General features: G+C 45.4%; 1 protein-coding gene across 2 annotated transcripts in view; it reads right to left on the bottom strand.

Moving 5' to 3' along the window:
* The window catches only part of BCO1 (beta-carotene oxygenase 1), a 61795-nt gene that overhangs the window by 5786 nt on the left and 30804 nt on the right, over nt 1-25205 (bottom strand). For both annotated transcript variants that reach the window (XM_038754673.1, XM_038754674.1), the window contains 5 exons: nt 24156-24376; nt 21576-21833; nt 13943-14048; nt 12018-12112; nt 1420-1531 (listed from right to left, as the gene is read on the bottom strand). In XM_038754673.1, coding sequence (XP_038610601.1) covers nt 1420-1531; nt 12018-12112; nt 13943-14048; nt 21576-21833; nt 24156-24376 — 792 coding nt within the window. The remainder of the gene's footprint in view (nt 1-1419; nt 1532-12017; nt 12113-13942; nt 14049-21575; nt 21834-24155; nt 24377-25205) is intronic.

The following is a 25205-nucleotide window of genomic DNA, read 5'->3' as shown; positions in this document are numbered from 1 at the left end:
AGAGAAGTTAAGCGACTTTCCCAAGGTGGCACAGCTGATAATTGGTGGAGTCTGGATTTGAACCCATGACCACTGATTCCCAAGCCCATGCTCTTTCCATTGAGCCACACTGCTTCTCTGACATGTGGTGGAGCCGGGATTTGCACCCATGACCTCTGACTCCCAAGCACGTGCTCTTTCCACTGAGCCACGCTGCTTCTCATGAGGTAGATACAAGGTAATCAGATCATCCCACATGGGGCTCACAGCCTTACTCCCCGTTTTCCAGATGAGGTAACTGAGGCCCAGAGAAGTGAAGTGACTTGCCCAAAGTCACCCAGCTGACAAGTGGTGGAGCCGGGATTAGAACCCATGACCTCTGACTCTCAAGCCCAGGCTCTTGCCTCTAAGCACCACCACTTCCCTGACATTTGATAGGTCTGATCCTGCACTATCCGTTCCCTTGAAAGCTGAGGTCCTAGTATAATGGATAAAGCAGGGGCCCTTGAGTCCGAAGGTCATGGGTTCTAATCTTGCCTCTGCCACTTGCCTGCTGGGTGACCTTGGGCAAGTCACTTCACTTCTCTGGGCCTCAGTTCCCTCAACTGTAAAATGGGGATTGAGACTGTGAGCCCCACATGGGACAGGGACTGTGTCCAACCCGATTTGCTTGTCTCCACCCCAGCGCTCAGTACAGTGTCTCATACAGATTGTGCTGAACAAATACCACTATTATTATTATTATTGGATGAAATCAAGGCGTCTTAGACCCATCCCTTTGCAAGGTTTACCAACATTCCCTACTAATCCCCCAGCCCCACAGCACTCCTGGTCATCTCCATCCATAATTTATTTTAATGTCCGCCTAGTCTGTAAATTCTTTGTGGGCAGGGATTGTCTATACCTATACCTAATACGTAATAATAATAATAATAACAATAATACCTACGATGAGAAGCAGTGTGGCTCAGTGGAAAGAGCCCAGGTTTTGGAGTCAGAGGTTATGGGTTCAAATCCCAGCTCCGCCAATTGCCAGCTGTGTGACTTTGGGCAAATCACTTAACTTCTCTGTGCCTCAATTACCTCATCTGTAAAATGGGGATTAAGACTGTGAGCCCCCCGTGGGACAACCTGATCATCTTGTGACCTCCCCAGTGCTTAGAACGGTGCTTTGCACATAGTAAGCGCTTAATAAATGCCATTATTATTATTATTACTATTAAAATGGGGATTAAGACTGTGAGCCCCCCGTGGGACAACCTGATCACTTTGTGACCTCCCCAGTGCTTAGAACAGTGCTTTGCACATAGTAAGCACTTAATAAATGCCATTATTATTATTATTACTCTTTTGTGCTGAACTCTCCCAAAGGCTTAATACAGTGCTCTCCACACAGTAAATGCTCAATAAATATCATTGATTGAAGTGCAGTGGACTTACCATCATCCTCTTCCTTGGCGTTAGGCCTAGGGACAAATACAGGCTCAGCAGGCCAGCAGTGCTCTTCCTCCCATTTTAATGACGTCTTGGTATGAATATCAAATTTGATTATCTGTATGTTCAAAACAAGGAAAAATAAAATTCAATCTTCCCCACAGTGTTTTATTTCCTGACAAGAACCAACAAATAACTGATAGCCAGGGGCATAAGAGCCCGGGCTTTGGAGTCAGAGGCCATGGGTTCAAATCCCGGCTCCGCCACTTGTCAGCTGTGTGACTTTGGGCAAGTCACTTCATTTCTCTTTGTACATATTTATTACTCTATTTATTTTACTTATACATATCTATTCTATTTATTGTATTTTGTTAGTATGTTTGGTTTTGTTCTCTGTCTCCCCCTTTTAGACTGTGAGCCCACTGTTGGGTAGGGACCGTCTCTAGATGTTGCCAACTTGTACTTCCCAAGCGCTTAGTACAGTGCTGTGCACACAGTAAGTGCTCAATAAATACGATTGATTGATTGATTGATTCTTTGGGCCTCAGTTCCCTCATCTGTAAAATGGGGGTGAAGACTGTGAGCCCCTCGTGGGACAACCTGATTACCTTGTATCTACCCCAGCGCTTAGAACAGTGCTTTGCACATAGTAAGCACTTAACAAATACCAACATTATTATTAGTAGTAGTATTATTATAAAGCTATGAGTGAAGGGTTGAAAATGGTGAAGTTGCTAGTTTCACATAATTAGAACTCCAGGATCTTGGAGCTGCAGAACACCAGTTTCCAGTTTAGATATCTACTACTCCTTTAATCAATCAATCAATTGGTTGTATTTATTGAGTGCAGGGCACTGTACTAAGCACTCGGGAGAGCACAATGCAACAATATAACACACAAATTCCCTGTCCACAACCAGCTTAAAGTCCAGATGGAGCTTTTACAGTCTACCCTCCAGTCTATCTTACAGTCTTTACCCAACCAAGGAAAACCCCGGGGTGGGGTGTCACCAACTTCCATTCAACCCACTGAGGGTCAGAAACTCGCGTACTCTTTCTCATAGCCAAGAGGTTCCAGGCACTTCAGACGGAGCAAGTCAAATAGCTACCCGACCTACTGCACGCAGTTCTCGGACTCATAAACGTCTGGTTTCCGGGAACCGCGTCTTTGGTCGAAATAGAAGCGGAACCGGTTATTTCATAAGAAAACTTATAAGAATCCAGGTGAGAGACCCTTATTTTTAACAAAATCACCCAGAATTGAATGCTGGATTCATTAAAGATGAGTTTGTTACATGAATATGTTTATATGAGTCAGGATTTCCAGGACGGGGTAGCTGACATACATCATCAGAAGTCAAATGGACGTGTTGACCCTCCTTGGTGAGGTTGCCTGGAGACCAGCTAACCCCCCCATCTTACCTCCTTCCCTTCCCCACAGCACCTGTATATATGTATATATGTTTGTACATATTTATTACTCTATTTATTTATTTATTTTACTTGTACATATCTATTCTATTTATTTTATTTTGTTAGTATGCTTGGCTTTGTTCTCTGTCTCCCCCTTTTAGACTATGAGCCTGCTGTTGGGTAGGGACTGTCTCTGTATGTTGCCAACTTGTACTTCCCAAGCACTTAGTACAGTGCTCTGCACACAGTAAGTGCTCAATAAATACAATTGATTGATTCTGTCCTTTCCTCCCCCTTAAGCCGTTTCTCCCCCACTCGCCCCCCTGAGCTAATGCCATAAACGACGAGCCACTGCTGCAGAGCTGAAGCAAGGTACAAATTTAGAAACACAAGTGCCATTTGTGGTAACTCAAAATGCCTTATACTGAAGACTATCAGTAGGCCTCAGGACACTTTCCAGAGGGTAATGCTCTAAGCCAATCTTCCCGCACCCATCATCTTTCTCCTCACAAACCTGCAATAGTGGCCCATCATACAGAAATGTCTCCCTTTGGGCTTTAAGGCATTCAATCAGTTCTCTCCCTCCTATGTCTCTTCACTCCTCTCCCACTACAAACCAGCCTGCACACTTCTTCTCTGTTAATACCAACCTACTTACCGCATCTCGCTCTTATCTCTCTCCCCATTGACCCCTTCCTCATGTCCTCCCTCCGGCCTGGAACTTCCTCCTCTTTCAGATCTGATGGGTCTCTATTCTCCCCATCTTCAAAGCCATCCTAAAATCACTGGAAGCCTTCCCTGACTAGTTTCTCTCACCCCCTCACCCTGCTTCCCCTCTAAACCCTTGAGCCCATAACCCAAGGCACTTAGGTGATAATAATAATAATGATGATGGCATTTGTTAAGCGCTTACTATGTGCAAAGCACTGTTCTAAGCGCTGTGGGGGGATACAAGGTGATCAGGTTGTCCCAGTGGGGCTTACAGTCATCATCCCCATTTTACAGATGAGGTAACTGAGGCTCCGAGAAGTTAAGTGACTTGCCCAAGGTCACACAGCAGACATGTGACGGAGCCGGAACTCGAACCCATGACCTCTGACTCCAAAGCCCGTGCTCTTTCCACTGAGCCACGCTGCTTCTCTAAGCAGGTACTCACGCAAACACACACCTCGTCCTCAACATTCATATACACAACCTTACGCTCTCTCACTTTCCCTACCTGTACTTTATTTTAACGTCCATCTCCCAACTAGACCGTGCGATCCTTCATGGCAGGGATCATGTCTCGCCTCTGATTAAGGAGATCGTATTCATTCATTCATTCATTCAATCATATTTATTGAGCGCTTACTGTGTGCAGAGCACTGTACTAAGCGCTTGGGAAGTACAAGTTGGCAACATGTAGAGACGGTCCCTACCCAACAGTGGGCTCACAGTCTAGAAGAGGGAGACAGAGAACAAAACAAAACATATTAACAAAATAAGATAAATAGAATAAATATGTACAAATAAAATAGAGTAATAAATACATACAAACATATATACATATATACAGGTGCTGTGGGGAGGGGAAGAAGGTAAGGCGGGGGGGATGGGGAGGGGTGCTCTACACACAGTAAGCGCTTCATAAGTATCATACTATAACCCAACCCAACTACCTAATACCTCAATCTCATCTATCCCACCACTCACCCCTCACCCACATCCACCCTTAGACCTCCAACTCCCTCCCCCTTCATATCCTGAGTCTATCACTCTCCCCAGCTTCAAATCCTCCTGAAATCACATCTCCTCCAAAAGGCTTTCGCTGCATTAACTATGCACTTGATTGTACAGGCCATTAAGCACTGCAATACTCACCCAGCCCCACAGCACTTAAGTAAATATCCTTATGCTCAGCCATTTCCCATATCTTCAATTGATTTTAATATTTCTTTCTCCCTCTAGATTGTAAGCTCCTTGTGGGTAGGGATCGTGTCTACCATCTCTATTATATTGTACTCTCCCAAGTGCTTACTACCGTCCTCTGCACACAGTAAGCCCTCAAGAAATAGCATTGACTGTTTGATTCATTCATTCATTCAATAGTATTTATTGAGTGCTTACTGTGTGCAGAGCACTGTACTAAGCGCTTGGGAAGTACAAGTTGGCCGCAGAGACGGTCCCTACCCAGCGGCGGGCTCACAGTCTAGTCTTGATAATGCTCATCTGTCCCAACCATGATTATTCATTCATTCAATCAATCATATTTATTGAGTGCTTTCTGTGTGCAGAGCGCTGTACTAAGCGCTTGGGAACTACAAGTTGGCAACATATAGAGACGGTCCCTACCCAACAGCGGGCTCAATTATGACTTCACAGGAGCCACTCCTACCAGAGTCCACCATTTCTGGGCAAACTGTGAGTGCTGAACCACCCTTAATCAGGGCTTGGAAAAACATATAGCCCGATCTAGTTCATATCTCCTATGCATTTCGTCATCATCATCACCATCAATCGTATTTATTGAGCACTTACTGTGTGCAGAGCACTGTACTAAGCGCTTGGGAAGTACAAGTTGGCAACATATAGAGACAGTCCCTACCCAACAGTGGGCTCACAGTCTAAAAGGGGGAGACAGAGAACAAAACCAAACATACTAACAAAAAATAAATAGAATAGATATGTACAAGTAACATAAATAAATAGAGTAACAAATATGTACAAACATATATTATCACACTGGGAGTCCTTCTGATGCCTAGGCCTGTGCTCTAACCGCTAGACCACTCTGCTTCTCTCAGTTGGGTGGACCTCGGTTCTAATCCAGAAGAGAAGAAGTGTTGCCTAGTGGATAAAGAACAGGCCTGAGAGTCAGAAGGATCTGGGTTCTAATCTCGGCTCCACCATGTGTCTACTGTGTGGCCTTGGGCAAGTCACTTCATTTCTCTGTGCTTCAGTTACCTCATCTAGAAAATGGGGATTTAGACTGGGAGCCCCACATGGGGCATGGACTGTGTCCAATCTGATTTCCTTATAGCTACCCCAGAGCTTAGGACATTGCCCAGCACAAAGTAAGCGGTTAATGAATACCATTTAAAGAAAAAAAAAAATCCCAGCTCTGCCACTAGTCTGTTGCGTGACCTTGGGCCAGTCGCTCTGCCTGTTACCTCACGTGTAAAATGGGAGTTAAGATCATGAGGCCCATATGGGACATGGACTGAGTCCAACCTGATTATCTTGGGTCTACCCCAGCGTTTAATACGGTGTTTAGAGCATAGTCAGTGCTTAACAAATAAAAGACCCCCTCAAAAAGACCCACTTTCCTGTTTGGAGGCTGAATACTGAAAACAGAAATCAATGTATATATGCCAACAGAATATGGGGTTTACACAAAATGTCCCGGTTAGTATTTAGTCATATAAAGGTGGAGCATGGCGTCGCACCAGGAAAGCACTCAGATGAAATCGTACACCTTGCCGAGGTGCAGCATTCTAAGTCTCCCTTGCCACAAAAGTTGTGACTTGGGGATTTTGGCAGCTTTGGTAAGTTAAGCATGTTGGGCTGTGAGTCGCCCATCTTCCCCGGTTCCAGTGAGAGCTCAGTGTGCACCTTGGGCAGACATCCTGCCCAAGCAGCGTGGCTCAGTGGAAAGAGCCCGGGCTTTGGAGTCAGAGGTCATGGGTTCAAATCCTGGCTCTGTCAATTGTCAGCTGTGGGACTTTGGGCAAGTCACTTAACTTCTCTGGGCCTCGGTTACCCCATCTGTAAAATGGGAATTAAAACTGTGAGCCCCCCGTGGGACAACCTGATCATCTTGTTACCTCCCCAGTGCTTAGAACAGTGCTTTGCACATAGTAAGCGCTTAACAAATGCCATCATCACATTGGCCCATTTCCCCGCTGTCTCTAGGGTATCGGCTGAAAGCCAGGCCGCGCTGTGATCTCACTCCCCGTGGCCCGGTGGCCTCTCCCCCCTTCCTTATTCTCCTTTCAAAGTTCCTCGACTCCAAGGTAGCATCTTCATTTCTTCTTATTAATACCCTTGTACCGCCACTATGAACAAATGATATTTCCCATCATAGTGTGTTGTCCTCTGGCTCTGGCTACAATTTAAGTGTTTACCGGAAAGGATGACTGTGCAATAATCTTGGCTAGTCCAAGAGCTGATGGGAAAAGTCTATTTCTGACATAGTGGGTGGAAAGCAGGAAGCCAAGATGGTAGTGTTTGTCCTGAGGTATTCATTTTTTTCCACTCGGGATGAAGATCTTTCCCCCTGGCCAGTGTCATTTCCCTAAAAGGTGGAGGCGGCTCAGTCCAGTGAACAGGATGCTGGTGGTAATCAATCAAACAATCAATCAATCAATCGTATTTATTGAGCGCTTACTATGTGCAGAGCACTGTACTAAGCGCTTGGGAAGTACAAGTGGTAAGTCAGGACACTTTGGTTCTGGTTTAGTTTCCACCACTCACCAGCTGGGAACCTTAAACCCAACCTCCCTGAGCCTCAGTTTCCCTATCTGCAAAGCGGGGAAGGGTGCAGTTCGTCGCATCAAAAGGATCAACTCCAGGGTGGGCACAGACATCTGGCTAGACTGTAAACCCGGTGTGGGCAAGGACTGTCTCTCTTTGATGAATTGTACTTTCCAAGCCCTTAGTACAGTGCTCTGCACACAGTAAGAGTTCAATAAATATGATTGAATGAATGAATCTGGCTACTTTTGTCTACGACATTTGCTAAGGGAGAACAAAAATATACTGGGCTCGCCTCTCGATGGGGTCGGAGGCCGACGGGGGCTGGGGGGAAAAGACAGTGAAGGAAAGGAAGAAGAAGATCTTCTTCGTGGCTCAGTGGAAAAGAGCACGGGCTTTGGAGTCAGAGGTCATGGGTTCGAATCCCGACTCCACCACATGTCTGCTGTGTGACCTTGGGCAAGTCACTTAACTTCTCTGAGCCTCAGTTACCTCATCTGTAAAATGGGGATTAAGACTGTGAGCCCCACGTGGGACAACTTGATCACCTTGTATCCCCCCAGCGCTTAGAACAGTGCTCTGCACATAGTAAGCGCTTAATAAATGCCATTATTATTATTATTATTATTCGGGAGCTTCCTGCCCCTGCGGGAAGGGTGAGGAGAGGAAGAGTGGACCAAGAGAAAAAACTTAAAGAGGAGTTGAGTTGGACTAACCAAGAGTACTTGGGCCAAGGTCTTACCTACCCAATAGCACTTTCTCCTCCTTTCCTCCTGTGGAAGGGCCAGGGTAGGCTAGAGTTTGCTAGCACAGGCCTGGGAGTCTAAGGACCTGAGTTCTAATCCTGAAGCCCGGAATTTACCCCCATTTTACAGACGAAGAAACTGAGGCCCAAAGAGCCTAAGTGACTTGCCCAAGGTAAGGAGACACAAGGAAAACAAGGATGCAGGTGTCCTGGACCCGATCATAAGGGCAAGTCCCATAACTTCTCTGTGACTCAGTTCCCTCCTCTGCAAAATGGGGATTCAATACCAGGTCTTCTTCTTATTTAATAATAATAATTGTGGTATTTATTAAGCACTTACTATGTGCCAGGCACTTTACTAGGCACTGGGGTGGATACAAAATAATAATAATAATAATAATGGCATTTATTAAGCACTTACTATGTGCAAAGCACTGTTCCAAGCACTGGGGAGTTTACAAGGTGATCAGGTTGTCCCACGGGGGGCTCACAGTCTTAATCCCCATTTTACAGATGAGGTAACTGAGGCCCAGAGAAGTGAAGTGACTTGCCCAAAGTCACACAGCTGACAAGTGGCGGAGCCAGGATTTGAACCCATGACCTCTGACTCCAAAGCCCGGGCTCTTTCCACTGAGCCATGCTGCTTCCCCTAAGAGTGTTGGACACAGTCCCCGTCCCATGTGGGGATCACAGTCTCAATCCCCATTCTGCAGGTGAGGTAACTGAGGCAAAGAGAAGTGAAGTGACTTGCCCAAGGTCACACAGAGACTGTAACCCCCTTGTGGGACCTGATGATCTTATATCTATCCCAATTCAAGTCTTGGCACATGGTAAATACTTAAGAAATACCACAGTTATTAATAATAAAAATATTGTTAATAATAATTATTACTTTCTAATGACCCTCTTCCCCAACACCCCTTTAAAGTCCTTTTCCTCTTTGAGGAGGGAGAGAGGGGGGTGAAAACTGTAATTGCCCTGGTAAAAGTTATAGTATTTATCAAGCACTTATTATGTGCCAGTCAATCAATGGTTCTTCTTGATCACTTACTGGGTAAAGAGCACTGTGCTAAACACTTGGGAGAGTACAACACAACAGAGTTGGTAAACACAATCTCTGCCCACAGGAGCTGATAGTCTAGAGGGGATCAGACATTAAAATAAATTACTGATAGGGGAAACAGGAGCATATAAAGAGATAATAATAATAATAATGGCATTTATTAAGCACTTACTATGTGCAAAGCACTGTTCTAAGTGCTGGGGTAGATACAAGGTCAGCAGGTTGTCCCACATGGGGCTCACAGTCTTAATCCCCATTTTACAGGTGAGGTAACAGGCACAGAGAAGTGAAGTGACTTACCCAAAGTCACACAGCTGACAATTGATGGAGCCGGGATTTGAACCCATGACCTCCGACTCCAAAGCCCCGGCTCTTTCCACTGAGCCACGCTGCTTCTCTAGATGTACGTAAGTTCTGTGAGGCTTGGAGTGGGGTAGGTGTTCTTTCAATCATTCATTCAGTTGTATTTACTGAGCACTTAATGTGCAGAGCACTGTACTAAGGGCTTGGGAGAGTAATAATAATAATAATGATGGCATTTATTAAGTGCTTACTATGTGCAAAGCACTGTTCTAAGCGCTGGGTACCATATAACAGTAAAGAGACACATTCCAGGTAAACCATATCAGGCTGACAGTCTAGGAGGCAAGGGCATCATCATCATCAATCGTATTTATTGAGCGCTTACTGTGTGCAGAGCACTGTACTAAGTGCTTGGGAAGTACAAATTGGCAACATATAGAGACAGTACCTGCCCAACAGTGGGCTCACAGTCTAAAAGGGGGAGACAGAGAACAGCCCGGATCTTACCCCCATTTTACAGACGAAGAAACTGAGGCACAAAGCGCCTAAGTGACTTGCCCAAGGTAAGAAAACACAAGGAAAACAAGGATGCCGGTGTCCTGGACCCCGATCATAAGGTCATGTGAATGGAACTTCACTAATTTTCAGGAAAGGAGAAGTGGAGCTTTGGCTTTTAAATTTATAGAAAAGAGCAGAGTTCCTGGTACGCAAAACTAATAGAACTAAAGAGGGCAACTGAGCTCCGTAAAGGGGATGCAGCGGGGAGGGCCCAGCTAAAAGACGTGAACACATCAGAACATCAGCGGTCAGTTTGTCGACGCTCAGGACTGAAAAGGGAAACCGGAGGAAGATGAAGAGAGGTTACGCCTGTAGGAAATATGAAGGTTGGTCCTCTGGAACAGAAGAAGTGCCTGCAATTAATGAGTTTTTCATTCTGTTGTTTTTACACATAGGTAATGTATGGCGAGCGCCAGCTGGATGTATGATGTCACTGATTAGATTGTTTTTTCCTGGCATTATGGAGCAACAAGCTCAACAAGGTTAAGATCACGGACACCCCTCCTTCACATCCAAGGAGGGCTAGAAATGATCATTAGACACCGGTTCTCTCGCCATCATCATCATCATCAGTCGCATTTATTGAGCGCTTACTATGTGCAGAGCACTGTACTAAGCGCTTGGGAAGTACAAATTGGCAACATATAGAGACAGTCCCTACCCAACAGTGGGCTCACAGTCTAAAAGGGGGAGACAGAGAACAAAACCAAACATACTAACAAAATAAAATAAATAGATAGTCACCACCATGACTATCAAGAAATGCACGGAGCTCTTACTCTGTGGAAAGCACAGTCCAATGTAGACGGTCAGGCAGCTCCCCAAAGAAGGAAAAGACAAAAAGCCCCTGCCTTTGAGCCATTTAAAATCTAACAGAACAGCTCCATATGGGATGAGGACAGTCTTTTAGACTGTGAGCCCACTCTTTTAGACTGTGAGCCCACTCTTTTAGACTGTGAGCCCACTGTTGGGTAGGGACTGTCTCTATATGTTGCCAACTTGTACTTCCCAAGTGCTTAGTACAGTGCTCTGCACACAGTAAGCACTCAATAAATATGATTGATTGATTAACTAAGTCCAGCCTGATGAAACTTTATCTACCCCAGTGCTTAGAACGGTGCTTGACACATAATAAGCACTTACCATAATAGTAATAATAACAAAATAAAAGTCTAAACATATCGCTTCAATTTGCCACAGTTATCATTATTGGGAAGCATCATGGCCTTAGTGAAAAAAGCATAGACCTGGGAGTGAGAGGACCTGGGTTCCAATCCTGACTCTGCCACCCGCCTGCTGGGTGACCTTGAGCAAGTCACTTCACTTCTTGGTGCCTCAGTTTCCTTGTCTGTAAAATGGGGATTTGACACCTGTTCTTCCTCCTACTTAGACTGTGAGCCCCATGTGAGACCTGATTATCTCGTACCTGCCCTACTTACTTATAGTAAGTGCTTAACAAAAACCACAATTATTATCATTACTTCAGCAGATAGTGTAGCCATTCTCACTGCACATAGCTCCTCCTCTCGCTCACTGCTGCTTCTCCTAATCATTGGAGGGAATCCTTTAGGTAGTGGGAGTGGGAGGGGAGAGTGTGTGCATGTAAGCGTTTGCTTGTGTCTATTTATTTTATTTGTACATATTTATTCTATTTATTTTATTTTGTTAATATGCTTTGTCTTGTTGTCTGTCTCCCCCTTCTAGACTGTGAGCCCACTGTTGGGTAGGGACCATCTCTAGATGTTGCCAACTTGGACTTCCCAAGCGCTTAGTACAGCACTCTGCACACAGTAAGTGCTCAATAAATACGATTGAATGAATGAATGAATGAACATAAGTAATTGCTGAGCCAGCTAGCTTTAGTGGATGGTTTTACCCAGGCAGAGTGGGGAGGGAGAGAGGGTTGTATTATTCAGGAAAAGCTCTATGCAAGAGATTGATGAGGGGAGAGGTTAATCCAGGCAAGAAAAGTGAGAACAATCAGAAAGGGATGGGAGAGGGGAGAGTCAAGTGTGAGGAGCATTAAGGAGGTTAATTCTCAGCGGGGCAGAGCACGGAGCATTATTGTACCTTGGTTGGGACTGGACTCCACTGAACTTCTGCTGCAAAGATATATCTGTAATGTTTGCCATCATAACCAACACTGACGTGCGGTAACTCTATTCCTGCAAGAAAAATGGCACATCTGATGAAGTCAGAAAAACGGGTGCTGTTTAAATGCTGGGGTGTGCTTGACAGGGAACAAGGGCCTTCATCGCTCTATGGCATTTGGCCCTCATTTCACAGCCCCTGACCCCGCTAAGCAGCGTGAGAAGCAGCCTGGCTTAGTGGAAAGAGCCAGAGGTCATGGGTTCTAATCCCGGCCCCGCCACTTGTCAGCTGTGTGACTTTGGGCAAGTCACTTAGCTTCTCTGTGCCTCAGTTACCTCATCTGTAAAATGGAGATTAAGACTGTGAGCCCAATGTGGGACAACCTTGACCTTGTATCTGCCCCATTCATTCATTCAATTCATTCAATTGTATTTATTGAGCGCTTACTGTGTGCAGAGCACTGTACTAAGTGCTTGGGAAGTACAAGTCGGCAACATATAGAGACAGTCCCTACCCAACAACAGGCTCACAGTCTAGAGGGGGAGACAGAAAACAAAACATGTAGGCAGGTGTCAAAACCAGCGCTTAGAACAGTGCTTGGCACATAGTAAGCGCTTAACAAATACCAACATTACTATTATTATTATTATTAAGCACCATCAAGCAGGCACACAGCAGAACGGCTGAAGCAGTCCCAGAAAAAGGCAAATTACAGGGAAAGGAGCATTACACAGAGAAAACAAAGGTGCCACAATTAGTCTCTCTCACCTCTGAAGATGAGGGGCTGAATTCTTTCTGTTTTGCATTTATTGTATTGTAACAACCCCGTGCTTAGTGCAGTGCTTGGCACACACAGTAAGCGCTTAACCATTATTATCGTTATCATTGCTACTGTTGTTCTCTCCCTCTCCTTTGTATGACTGTTGGGCTCCGTAGAATTCAGCTACATGGAGTCCACCATGATGGAGCCCTCTGAAACCTTAACTTGTCTCACAAGAGACACCGTGCCCAGCGGAAAGAGCACGGGATTGGGAATCAGATAACTTGCATGCTAATCCTGGTTCTGCCGCATGCCTGCTGTGTGACCCTGGGCACTTCTCTGTGCCTCCGTTTCATCTCCTGTTAAATAATAATAATAATTCTCCCTCCTACTTACACTGTGAACCCCACGTGGGACAGGGACTGTGTCCGACCTGATTAACTACTACCCCTGGTGCTTGACACACAGTGAGCACTTGACAAATAACAAGGTTATTACTAGACGATCTGGACTTTCTACTGCTAATGGGTTGACAAGACAACAACCAACACCACGAGTTTCAGTCTTCCTTCCAAGGAGGGCTGGCAGGTTACTCGCCAGGCTGAGGCTAATCTGCCAGTGGCGCTGGCCAGTCTGCAGAAATGGCAAATGGAAACCCAGGGGAGTCAGTCAATCGTATTTATTAAGTGCTTACTGTGTGCTGAGCACTGTACTAAGCGCTTGTGAGAATACAATAAAAGACTATAACGGACACATTCCCTGCCCACAGTGAGCTTACAGTCTAGAGAGGGAGACAAACATTAATATAAATAAATTACGGCTTTGTACATAAGTGCTGTGGGATACTTCTCAACGCGAAGGTGGATGGTCTTCCTGCTTTTGTCCTATTCCCTTTTGGTTCTGTATCAGCTGGAAATGCCCGGAATACACTGCTGCCACATTTGGGCAAGTGAAGGGAGAGTGTGATTCTTCTCCTCCCCTCCCACCTCTGCCTTTTAATTCTTATGTGCTCCATAGGGAGCTCAGCCATCCTTCCCCCTGCCTCTGCCCCCTCCCCAATGACAGCTGTGTCATGTGAGACATTTCCAACGGTTCCTGTAGCTATGGTTACCGTCTGCTTCTGCTTTCACTGACTGCATCTTACCTTCGTGTAGTTCTTCGGGATGACAGTAGACGTGATCATCTTTTTCTCTTAAAGCTGTCGCAGTTGTTGATGCAAGCTGGACTAAGTTACAGCCCACTTCTGCATCCTGAAAGTCAAACATTTCAAGAGCCATTGTCTCAAAGAATGTTTCCTCTGAATGAAAACTGACAATGAGAAGAATCAGGCTTCATTTTCTACACCCTAGGATCCCAGTGAAGAGCCCTCCTCCCCGTGTTTCTGGAAGTGGACCTTTCTAATTTTTTAAGTAGAAGGTTGGAGGGACTATGTCCAACCTGATTATCCTGTATCTACTCCAGCATTTAAAACAATGCCTGGCACAAAGTAAGCGCTTGACAAATACCATTATTATTATTTTCACGACCATCCTGGGGCTGGCCAGAACAGGAGGGCAAGCTCCCTTCCCCAGGTAATTGCTGACTGTCAGCTGGGCAGGAGCTGGCCCAGAGGTCAGAGAACTGGCCCAGCCAAGCAGCTTCCCTGGCCTTTGTTTGGACCAAGCACCTCTTTTCACCTCGCTTTTCCTCAGGCTAAGAGTTTGTTGAGATTAAAATACCATCATGGCCCCCTCAAGTACAAGCTGTTGGGGCTCAGCCTCTGACTCTCACTTGGTCTTTTCTGTGGAGACTTTGGTCGCTGCAGCTGTTGACTGTTCTGGGGCTTCTCTGTCCCGCCGTCGACCCCCGGCCCACATCCTCCCCCTGGTCCGGAATGCCCTCCCTTTGCACATCTGCCAAACTAGCTCTTTTCCTCCCTTCAAAGCCCTACTGAGAGCTCACCTCTTCCAGGAGGCCTTCCCAGACTGAGCCCCCTCCTTCCTCTCCCCATCCCCCCCACTCTACCTCCTTCCCCTCCCCACAGCACCTGTATATACGTTTGTACAGATTTATTACACTATTTATTTTACTTGTACATATTTACTATTCTATTTATTTTGTTAATATGTTTTGTTTTCTTGTCTGTCTCCCCCTTCTAGACTGTGAGGAAAGCATGGGCTTTGGAGTCAGAGGTCATGGGTTCAAATCCCGGTTCCACCACTTAGCTGTGCGACTTTGGGCAAGTCACTTCACTTCTCTGGGCCTCAGTTACCTCATCTGTAAAATGGGGATTAAGGCTGTGAGCCCCCCGGTGGGACAACCTGATCACCTTGTAACCTCCACAGTGCTTAGAACAGTGCTTTGCATATAGTAAGCGCTTAATAAATGCCATCATTATTATTATTATTATTATCCTGAAAAAATTTCAGGAAAAACCTCCTTAATGCTACACTTCATAGGCCCCTAGTTCCAGCACACTGAGAGGAGGTAAGCTCTTCTGAGATGAATCACTGTCAAAGTTGGGTGTCACCCCTTTGCTCCTTCCCTTCCTGCAACAGGGTGCTCAATGCATTTGCCAAACTCAATTTTCAGGGTGTGGGCCTGTACAGCCATTGTTGGGCCACAACCAGAAAGCCGGTCAGACTGGATAGGCAGCCGAGTATGCGTTTCCTTGCGGAGCAGTAGTAAAGGCAAGTTTGGAGATTTGGGGAACATTCATCATGTTCTCGTCAAGATCTAATCTAACCCTGAGCTAGGGTGATCTTTGGGACTTCACAGGGTCAGAACCAGACTCCAAATAGCAGTCACACTGAAGTCAAACGATACCTCTTGGAGAATCCTGGTTCTTGAACCCAGTGCCTTTTTCTTCCCTACAGTTTGAATGGGGTTAAATGGTCTATGGCATTGCTATGGGTTGGACGCAACTTGACAGCATAAGAAGACAACAGCAACAACAACAACATGGGTGGAGGAGAAATAGCCTCTGCTGAAAGGAAATAACAATAATAATTCATTCATTCAATCGCATTTATTGAGCGCTTACTGTGTGCAGTAAGCGCTTATTATTAATAATAATAATCAATCAATGGTATTTGTTGAGTGCTTACTTTTTTTTATGTGCCGGGCACTCTATTAAGCACTGGGGCAGACACAAGCTAATGAGGTTGGACACAGTCCCTGTCCCACATGGAGCTCACAGACTTAAAAACCATTTTACAAATGAGGTAACTGAGGCACAGAGAAGTTAAATGACTTTCCCAAGGTCACACAACAGACATGTGGCAGAACTTGGGTTAGAATCCAGGTCCTTCTGACTCCCGGGTCTGTGCTCTGTCCACCAGGCCATGCTGCTTCTCTGGTGCTTACTGTGTGCAGAGAACTGTACTAAGTGAACAGCACTGTACTAAACTCCTAGCATTGTAATAATAACGGCATTATAATAATGATAACTGTGGAATTTGTTTAGTGCTATGTGTCAAGCACTGCACTGAGCACTGGGGTAGATCCAAGATAACCAGGTGGGGCATGGTTCCTGTCCTATATGGGGTGGGTAAAACCCACTTCACGGAGATGAGTGAGACCTTTAGGAGGAACAGGAGGGGCTGGATGTGAAAGGAGAGGATCTACAGGGGGTGTCTTGGGCCTTTTCCTACTCTTCTAGATGATGAGCCCCTTGAGGAGGAGCAGAGACTTGCTATGTGACCCTGGGCAAGTCACTTCACTTCTCTGTGCCTCAGTTTCCTCAACTGTAAAAGGGGAATTAAATCCTCCTCCTGCCAACTTAGATTGTAAGCCCCACATGGGACAGGGATGGTGTCCAACCCCGTAAACTTGTATCTACCTCAGTGCTTAGAACAGTTCTTGACACACAGTAAGTGCTTAAACGCCATAAAAAAAAAATTGGTAGAACCAGGATAAGAACCCAAGTCTTCTGACTCCTAGACTGATGCACTTTCCACTAGGCCACGGTGCTGCCGATCAGAGTGGCTCAATGGAAAGAGCACAGGCTTTGGAGTCAGAGGTCATGGGTTCAAACCCCGGCTCTGCCAAATGTCAGCTGTGTGACTTTGGGCAAGTCACTTAACTTCTCTGGACCTCAGTTACCTCATCTGTAAAATGGGGATTAAGACTGTGAGCCCCCATGGGACAACCTGATCACCTTGTAACCTTCCCAGTGCTTAGAACAGTGCTTTGCACATAGTAAGTGCTTAACAAATGCCATCATTATTATTATTATTATTATTATTATCCATGCTGTCGAGTTGTGTCCAACCCATAGTGACGCCTTAGACCATTTAACCCCTTTCAAACTGTAGGGAAGAAAAAAGCTCACTGGGTTCAAGAACCGGGATCCTCCAAGGGTATCGTTTGACTTCAGTGTGACTGATATTTGGAGTCTGGTTCTGACCCTGTGAAGTCCCGAAGATCACCCTAGCTCAGGTTTAGATTAGATCTTGATGAGAACTTGATGAATGTTCCCCAAATCTCCAAACTTGTCTTTACTACTGCTCTGCAAGGAAACACCACACTCGACCCAGCACGTTAAGCTCTCAATAAATAATATTACTTCTCCTCTTTCTTCCCCCTCCTCAAACAGAAAGTCTTCCTGAGAAGTAATTTTTATGGAGTAAGGAGCCCATCAGCGAAAATGTAACATAATATCATTTTCCAAGTGGGCCTCACAACATTTTGGAGAGGAGGGTACCAGAAAATGCAGATCGACCCAGGAGTCGTTAAATCAGAAGCCTTTTCATAGCTTGAAGCTAAGAGCTTAGTCACATAATGGAAGTTTTAAGTTGGCAGGTACTTCATCTAAATGTACAAGCTTAATTCATTAGTCATTTTTCCCCCCTCTAGACTGAAAGCTCCTTGTGGGCAGGGATCATGGGTTCCAATTCTCCCAAGGTCTTAGTACAGTTCTCTGCACACTCAATCATATTATTATTACGAAGGTATTTGTTAAGCACTTACTATGTGCCAGGAGTTGCACTCAATAAATTCCGGAGACTGATATTTATGGTAAGGCACAGCGTATCCAACAATAATAACAATAATGGTATTTGTTAAGTGCTTATTATGTGCCAAGCACTGTTCTAAGGGCTAGGGTATTCATTCATTCATTCAATCATATTTATTGAGCGCTTACTGTGTGCAGAGCACTGTACTAAGCGCTTGGGAAGTACAAGTTGGCAACATATAGAGACGGTCCCTACCCGACAACATGCTCACAGTCTAGAAGGGGAGATACAAAGTTATCAGGTTGTCCCACATGGGGCTCACAGTCTTAGTCTCCATTTTACACATGAGGTAACTGAGGCACAGGGAAGTAACTTGCTCAAAGTCACAAAGCTGACAACTGGCAGAGTTAGATTCGAACCCATGTCCTCTGACTCCTAAGCCCATGATTTTTCCACTTAGCCACGCTGCTTCTCCTCAGTTTTCCAGGCCCTTTTCTGTCTGAAGGCTTCCAAAACCCTTTTTTATGTTATAGTTCCACAAGTTTCACAGGATGGCTCCCAAGGGGCAAAACATTCCCCAGCCTGATAGAGGAGATTGTACAAATGTGTTCTAATTCTATTTTAGAATTTTACATTTGGGATGTACATCTCCTGACAGTAACTGAGTGATTCCGGAGGTGCGTGAGCCATTGCAGGACACAAGAGGAGCCCAGCGGGCAAATGCCTCCAAAAATGGTCCTCCGGGGTCTGTATGGCTCTAACGTACCTCTGTAATAATAATAATATGGTATTTGTTAAGCACTTACTATGTGCAAAGCACTGTTCTAAGCGCTGGGGAGGTTACAAGGTGATCAGGTTGTCCCACAGGGGGCTCACAATTTTAATCCCCATTTTACAGATGAGGGAACTGTAGGCACCCCAATTTTTGGAGAGAGACCTGAGGGGAATGGCAGGCTCTGATAATATCAGGCAGGGCCGCGCAGTAGGAACTGAATATTTACAGAGGAGAGAAAGTGCTGTTGCAGCGGCATTTTAATGGTTCCAACCACTCCCAGCGATTTTTACAATAGCGTGGCCTCGGCCCTAGCCGCCTTCCATCCTGTTATTTTTCCTTCCACTGGCCGAGTCTTCCCAGGGCCCGCCGAATCCCATTTGGAAAAAGTGTTCAGCATTCGAGAGTTGCTGACAAAACTGGACTTGCTGATTAGTTCGGATTTGTGATTCCGTAGGAATTTTCAAGACCGTATGGAAGGGGTGAAAGGCATTAAAGTTGAGATTGTGCAGACAGGGTGTTAGAGAGAGAGAGAGAGAGAGAGAGAGAGAGAGAGAGAGAGAGAGAGAGAGAGTGTATTCTGATTCATTCAATCGTATTTATTGAGTGCTTACTGTGTGCAGGGCACTGTACTAAGCACTTATTAGCCCCAGAGCCTGCCTCATTAACAGCTTCTTCAAGGTTCAGATCCCCTCCTCACCTCACTTGACAACACCCCATCCTCCTGGTCCCAGGAGCCCACAGTGTTGGTGTTAGTTAAACCTGTTTATTAACCCCCTACTCTTCATCCTCTTTCAACTCTCACATTCAGCCTACTGCCAAATCCTACCAGTTTTTCCTGCACATCAATCAGTCATATTTACTGAGCGCGTACTGTACTAAGTGTTTGGGAGAATACACACAACACGACCTAGTGAAAAGAGGACAGGTCTGAGAGTCAGAGGGCCTAGGTTCTAATCCCAGCTCTGCCAGTTGTCTGCTCTGTGGCCTTGGACAAGTCAGTTAACTTCTCTGTGCCTCAGATACCTCAACTGTAAAATGGGGATTCAATCCCTGTTCTTTCTCCTACTGAAAGTGTGGGCCTTATGTGGGACAGGGGCTTTGTCCAACCTGATTAACTTGTATCTCCCCCGCACTTAGAACAGTGCTTGACACATAGGAAGCACTTAAGAAATACAATTAGAACCAAATACAATCTGAGTTGGCTGACATGATCGCCGCCGTCAAGGATCTTCCTTACAATCTCCTTGCATCCTCCCCTTCCTCACCCACCAAACTGCTACCACCCTGGTATGAGATCCTATCTTGTCATAACTAGATTATTACACTGGCCTCCTCTCTGGTCTTCCAGACTTCAGGCTCCTCTCTCCAACCTACCAATCAATGGTATTCATTGAGCACTTAGTGTGTGCAGAGCACTGTATTAAGTGCTTGAGAAAGTACAATATAACAGAGTTGGCAGACATGTTCCCTGCCCACAGTGAGTTTCCAGTCTAGAGGGAACTGACAGTCTATACAGGGGAAGGCTGCATGGCTCTTCTCTCTGAAGTATCACTAGGCCTACATCTCTCCTCTCCACAAAACCCTCCATGGGCTGCAATCAATCAATCAATCGTATTTATTGAGCGCTTACTGTGTGCAGAGCACTGTACTAAGCGCTTGGGAAGTACAAGCCGACAATATATAGAGACAGTCCCTACCCAACAGTGGGCTCAATCAATCAATCGTATTTAATAAGCACTTACTCTGTGCGGAGCACTGTATCAGGAGCTTGGGAGAATACAGCACAACAGAGTTGGTAGACACAGTTCTCTGCCCACAACAAGCTTACGGTCTTATATAGACTTCCTATGGTTCCCCCATCAAACAAAAACTCCTCAGAAACAGCTTCCAGGCTCTCCACCCCCTGACTTTGCCCTGCCTATCTGCTCTCTTGGCCCACTATTCCCCACCTTGCCGTCTTCACCCCTCCTTAACCACCTTTCGAGCTGCACCTGACTTTCAACTGTCCTACCTCCATCTCCGGCATCTCTGGGCTCACACTGTTCCTCAGGCTTAAAGCTGTCGCCCTGTCTCAATCAGATGGGCCACATTCAAATCCCTCCCTAGTACAATGCACTCTTCCAAGGGAGCACTTGATAAGTGCTCTACTGTTAGTGTCAAATTCTGAGAGTGTTCTGAGATGGGCCGGGTGTTGCTTTTATTTATTTATTTATTTATTTTTAAGTAAAAAGGAATCATAAAACCTGAGAATGCCGGGCCCCTCTTCATTCATTCATTCAATTGCATTTATTGAGCGCTTACTGTGTGCAGAGCACTGTACTAAGCGCTTGGGAAGTACAAGTTGGCAACATACCTCCCAGCCACGGGAGGTATCTAATTCCCACCCATCGTTCAATATGGTGTTCTGCCATTAGGGAGAACTTATTAAATATTATTATTACTATACTCCTCATAAAAAGCCTATTATTATTGAGCTGAAAGGAAGATCAGGAATCATCTATGTCCTACTATTAGGGTATTGTAGTTCATACCCTAAACCAATTTTGACAGGAAAGCTGCATGGCCTAGTGGAAAGGGAACGGGACTGAGTCAGAGGACCAGCTCTGCCACTTGTCTGCTGGGCGGCCTTAGGCAAGTCCCCCAACTTCTCTGAACTTCAGTTACCTCATCTGTAAAATGGGGATTAAGGCCGTGAGCCCTTTGTGGGACATAGACTGTATATAACCTGACGATCTTGTATCTGCTCCAGCGCTTAGTACAGTACCTCACATTTAGTAAGCACTTAACAAATACCATTAAAAAAGGCATCCTTTAAGATCACCAGTGAAAGAGATTCTACAATATTTCTTCAAAAAGACTGCTCAGATATTGGCTGTTCAATACGCTAATGAGTATTCACCATGCATTTACATTCATTTAATCATATTTATTGAGCGCTTACTGTGTGCAGAGCACTGCACTAAGCTCTTGACATGGTTCCCCAAGCCTAAAGATAACAGTTCTTCAGTCTAATTAAAATGAAAGTTTTTGGGGTTCACTTAAAAAAAAATGGATCATCATATTACCTTGTCGAATCTCAGGGGAACAACAAATCGGTTGAGGGTTGGGGTGGAAGTAAGTTTGGAGTTTTCTTCAAAGTTTTGATTCAAGTTCGCTAAGTAGAACATGTTGTAAAGGCTGCTGTCCTTGTAGGAAATGACATCAAACACGACGTGGCCCTCCTCTTCAAAGGCATTGACATGGTGGAAGACGACAATAGCATCAGTATAGAACTTGGTCGACAGTGATTTCCTAGTCCTTCGATCGACGATGTGAATATAAGTCTGAAAAGTGAGCAGAGACACTTTGTTATCACAGTTCCTAGACTTTCCAGAGCCATCACCCTAAGAAACAGTGTGGCCTGGAAGACGACAATAGCATCAGTATAGAACTTGGTCGACAGCGATTTCCTAGTCCTTCGACCGACGATGTGAATATAAGTCTGAAAAGTGAGCAGAGACACTTTGTTATCACAGTTCCTAGACTTTCCAAAGCCATCACCCTAAGAAGCAGTGTGGCCTGGAAGATGACAATAGCATCAGTATAGAACTTGGTCGACAGCGATTTCTTAGTCCTGTACTCTACGATGTGAATATAAGTCTGAAAAGTGAGCAGAGACACTTTCTTATCACAGTACCTAGACTTTCAAAAGCCATCACCCTAAGAAGCAGTGTGGCCTAGTGGAGAAAGCCCAAGCCTGAGAGTCAGGGGACCTGATTCTAATCGGGCTCTGCCCACTTGTCTTGCCCAAGTTCACAGAGAAGTCGCTTCATTTCTCTGTACCTCACTTACCTCCTCTGCAAAATGGGGATTAAGACTGTGAGCCCCATGTGGGATGATGATAATGGCATTTATTAAGTGCTTTCTATGTGCAAAGCACTGTTCTAAGCACTGGGGAGGTTACAAAGTGATCAGGTTGTCCCACAGGGGACAGGGATTGTGTCTAATCTGATTATTTCATACCTATCCCAGGGTTTAGAAAAGTGTTTGACACATAGTAAGCACTTAAATGCCATTTAAAAAAACTTTGGACACAGTCCTGTCTCACCCAATCGCATTAGTTCTATTTTCCTGTTCGAGAAGCAGCGTGGCTCAGTGGAAAGAGCACGAGCTTTGGAGTCAGAGGTCATGGGTTCATATCCCGGCTCTGCCAGCTGTCAGCTGTGTGACTTTGGGTAAGTCACTTAACTTCTCTGTACCTCAGTTACCTCATCTGCAAAATGGGGATTAAGACTGTAAGCCCCCAGTGGGACAACCCGATCACCTTGTAACTTCCCCAGCGCTTAGAACAGTGCTTTGCACATAGTAAGCGCTTAATAAATGCCATCAAAAAAAAAAGAAACTGTGCTTAAACCATAAGATTTCAACATAAAAACAGCCATAAACAATTCGAGGAATAATTTCTGGGGTCATGAAAATTTTGCCTACGGAACTGCAATAAATTTCTCATATATTTGTCTAACTCCTAAGGATAGTTCTGAAGTATAAGTGCTTCTCATTGAAACCATTAGAAATTTAAGGAGACAATATCTAGAACACCCTGATTGAACGATCAAAAATAGTGGCCAGGAATAGGTGCTTAGAGATCTCTCCATGGTGAACCTGCTGGCTCCGAGGAGACAACGATTAAGAAGTGAGAGTCCCATGAAGCCCATGGCAGCAGCAGGGTACATGGGGAGAACATTGCTTGGGAGTCAGAGGTCACGGGTTCTAATCCCGGCTCCGCCACTTGTCAGCTGTGTGACTTTGGGCAAGTCACTTCACTTCTCTGGGCCTCAGTTACCCATTTGTAAAATGGGGATTAAGACTGCGAGCCCCACGTGGGACAGCCTGATCACCTTGCATTTACCTCAGCGCTTAGAACAGTGCTTTGCACGTAGTAAGTGCTTAACAAAGACCATCGTTATTATTAACATGGGAGCCAAGATTGCTACTGGGAGGTGCCTCTTTTCTGCACCTTTGAGTGGAGTTTCCAATCCCTCAACTAGACTCTTTCAGAAGGCTCTAGTTGACTAGTTGAGAAACATTGTGGCTCAGTAGAAAAGAGCCCGGGCTTTGGAGCCACAGTTATGGGTTCAAATCCCGGCTCCGCCAATTGTCAGCTGTGTGACTTTGGCCAAGTCACTTCACTTCTCTGGGTCTCACTTCCCTCATCTGTAAAATGGGGATGAAGACTGTGAGCCCCACGTGGGACAACCTGATCACCTTGTAACCTCCCCAGCGCTTAGAACAGTGTTTAAGCGCTTAGTACGGTGCTCTGCACACAGTAAGCGCTCAATAAATATGATTGATTGATTGACTAGAAGCAGTGTGGCCTAGTAGAAGGAGAACAGGCCTGCGAGTCAGAGGACCTGGGTTCTAATCCCAGCTCTGCCACTTGTCTGCTGTGTGACCTTGGGGCAATTACTTCACTTCTCTGTGCCTCAGTTCCTTCATCTGAAAAATTGGGCTCCAATACCTTTTCTCCTTCCTACTGAGCCCCATCTTGTATCTACCCCAGCTATAGCACAGAGCAAGCACTCAACAGAAACCATTATTATTTTTATTGTTATTACTATTATTATTATTGTTTCAGTAGACACAGTAGCTCCCAGGTGGTGATCTACCTTGTCATCTTCATGGAAGCTCATGCAGGAAGCCCAGCTGACCCCTCTGATGTAAGCCGTTGCCATCTTAAGAATATCCAGTCTGAATGGTTGCTCAAGAAAAATGATGTAGTTTTCTGTGACTCCAAAACTATGGTAGTAGCTTGGGTGGAGGAGTGAGCGAGATGGAATGGAGCAGAGCGCTTCTATCCGCTTCAAGGGATTTTCCTTCTTCTCTTTCTCTAAAGAAAACCCCAAAACATCAGTCCAGGCCGGAGCCACGCAGGCCGAAAATATTGGCAGATTGAAGAGGGTTGAGATAAATTCACGGGCAAGAGGTCCATAATGGGTGACATGGAGGGTAAGTTGTAGAAGAAAAAATTAGGGGTGTTTAATGGCACAACTCTGTGTATTGCACTCTCCCAAGGGATCCGTATGGGGCTTTGCATATGGTAAGCGCTCAGTGAATATCACTGATCGGTTGATGGTACTCAAGTATTAGGATGGATTAGAGAAGCAGCGTGGCTCAGTGGAAAGAGCACGGGCTTTGGAGTCAGAGGTCATGGGTTCAAACCCCAGCCCCGCCAATTGTCAGCTGTGTGACTTTGAGAAAGTCACTTCACTTCTCTGGGCCTCAGTTACCTCATCTGGAAAATGGGGATGAAGACTGTGAGCCCCCCGTGGGACAACCTGATCACCTTGTAACCTCTCCAGCGCTTAGAACAGTGCTTTGTACATAGTAAGCACTTAACAAATGCCATCATTATTATTATTATTGTTATTATTATGGATGTCGGGAAGGACAACCACGATGAGGTTCCTACAAGCATCCTGTTGCCACTGTCAGAGACAGAATTTGGGTTAGAACAGACCACTGGTCTGACTCGGAAATGGCTCATCGTGGGTGAGGAATGTGTCTGTTACACTGTTATATTGTACTCTCACAAGCGCTTAGTACAGTGCTCAGCACACAGCAAGTGTTCAGTAAATACTGTTGACTGTCTGACTGATGGCCCACTTTCATGGTACTGGCTGTCAGGCCCAGGCTGGCCTGGAAAAACCTGTCATTTG

Source organism: Tachyglossus aculeatus, chromosome 11 (genome assembly GCF_015852505.1).
Source record: "Tachyglossus aculeatus isolate mTacAcu1 chromosome 11, mTacAcu1.pri, whole genome shotgun sequence".
Taxonomy (NCBI): domain Eukaryota; kingdom Metazoa; phylum Chordata; class Mammalia; order Monotremata; family Tachyglossidae; genus Tachyglossus; species Tachyglossus aculeatus.
This window is presented reverse-complemented; position numbering and strand designations above follow the sequence as displayed.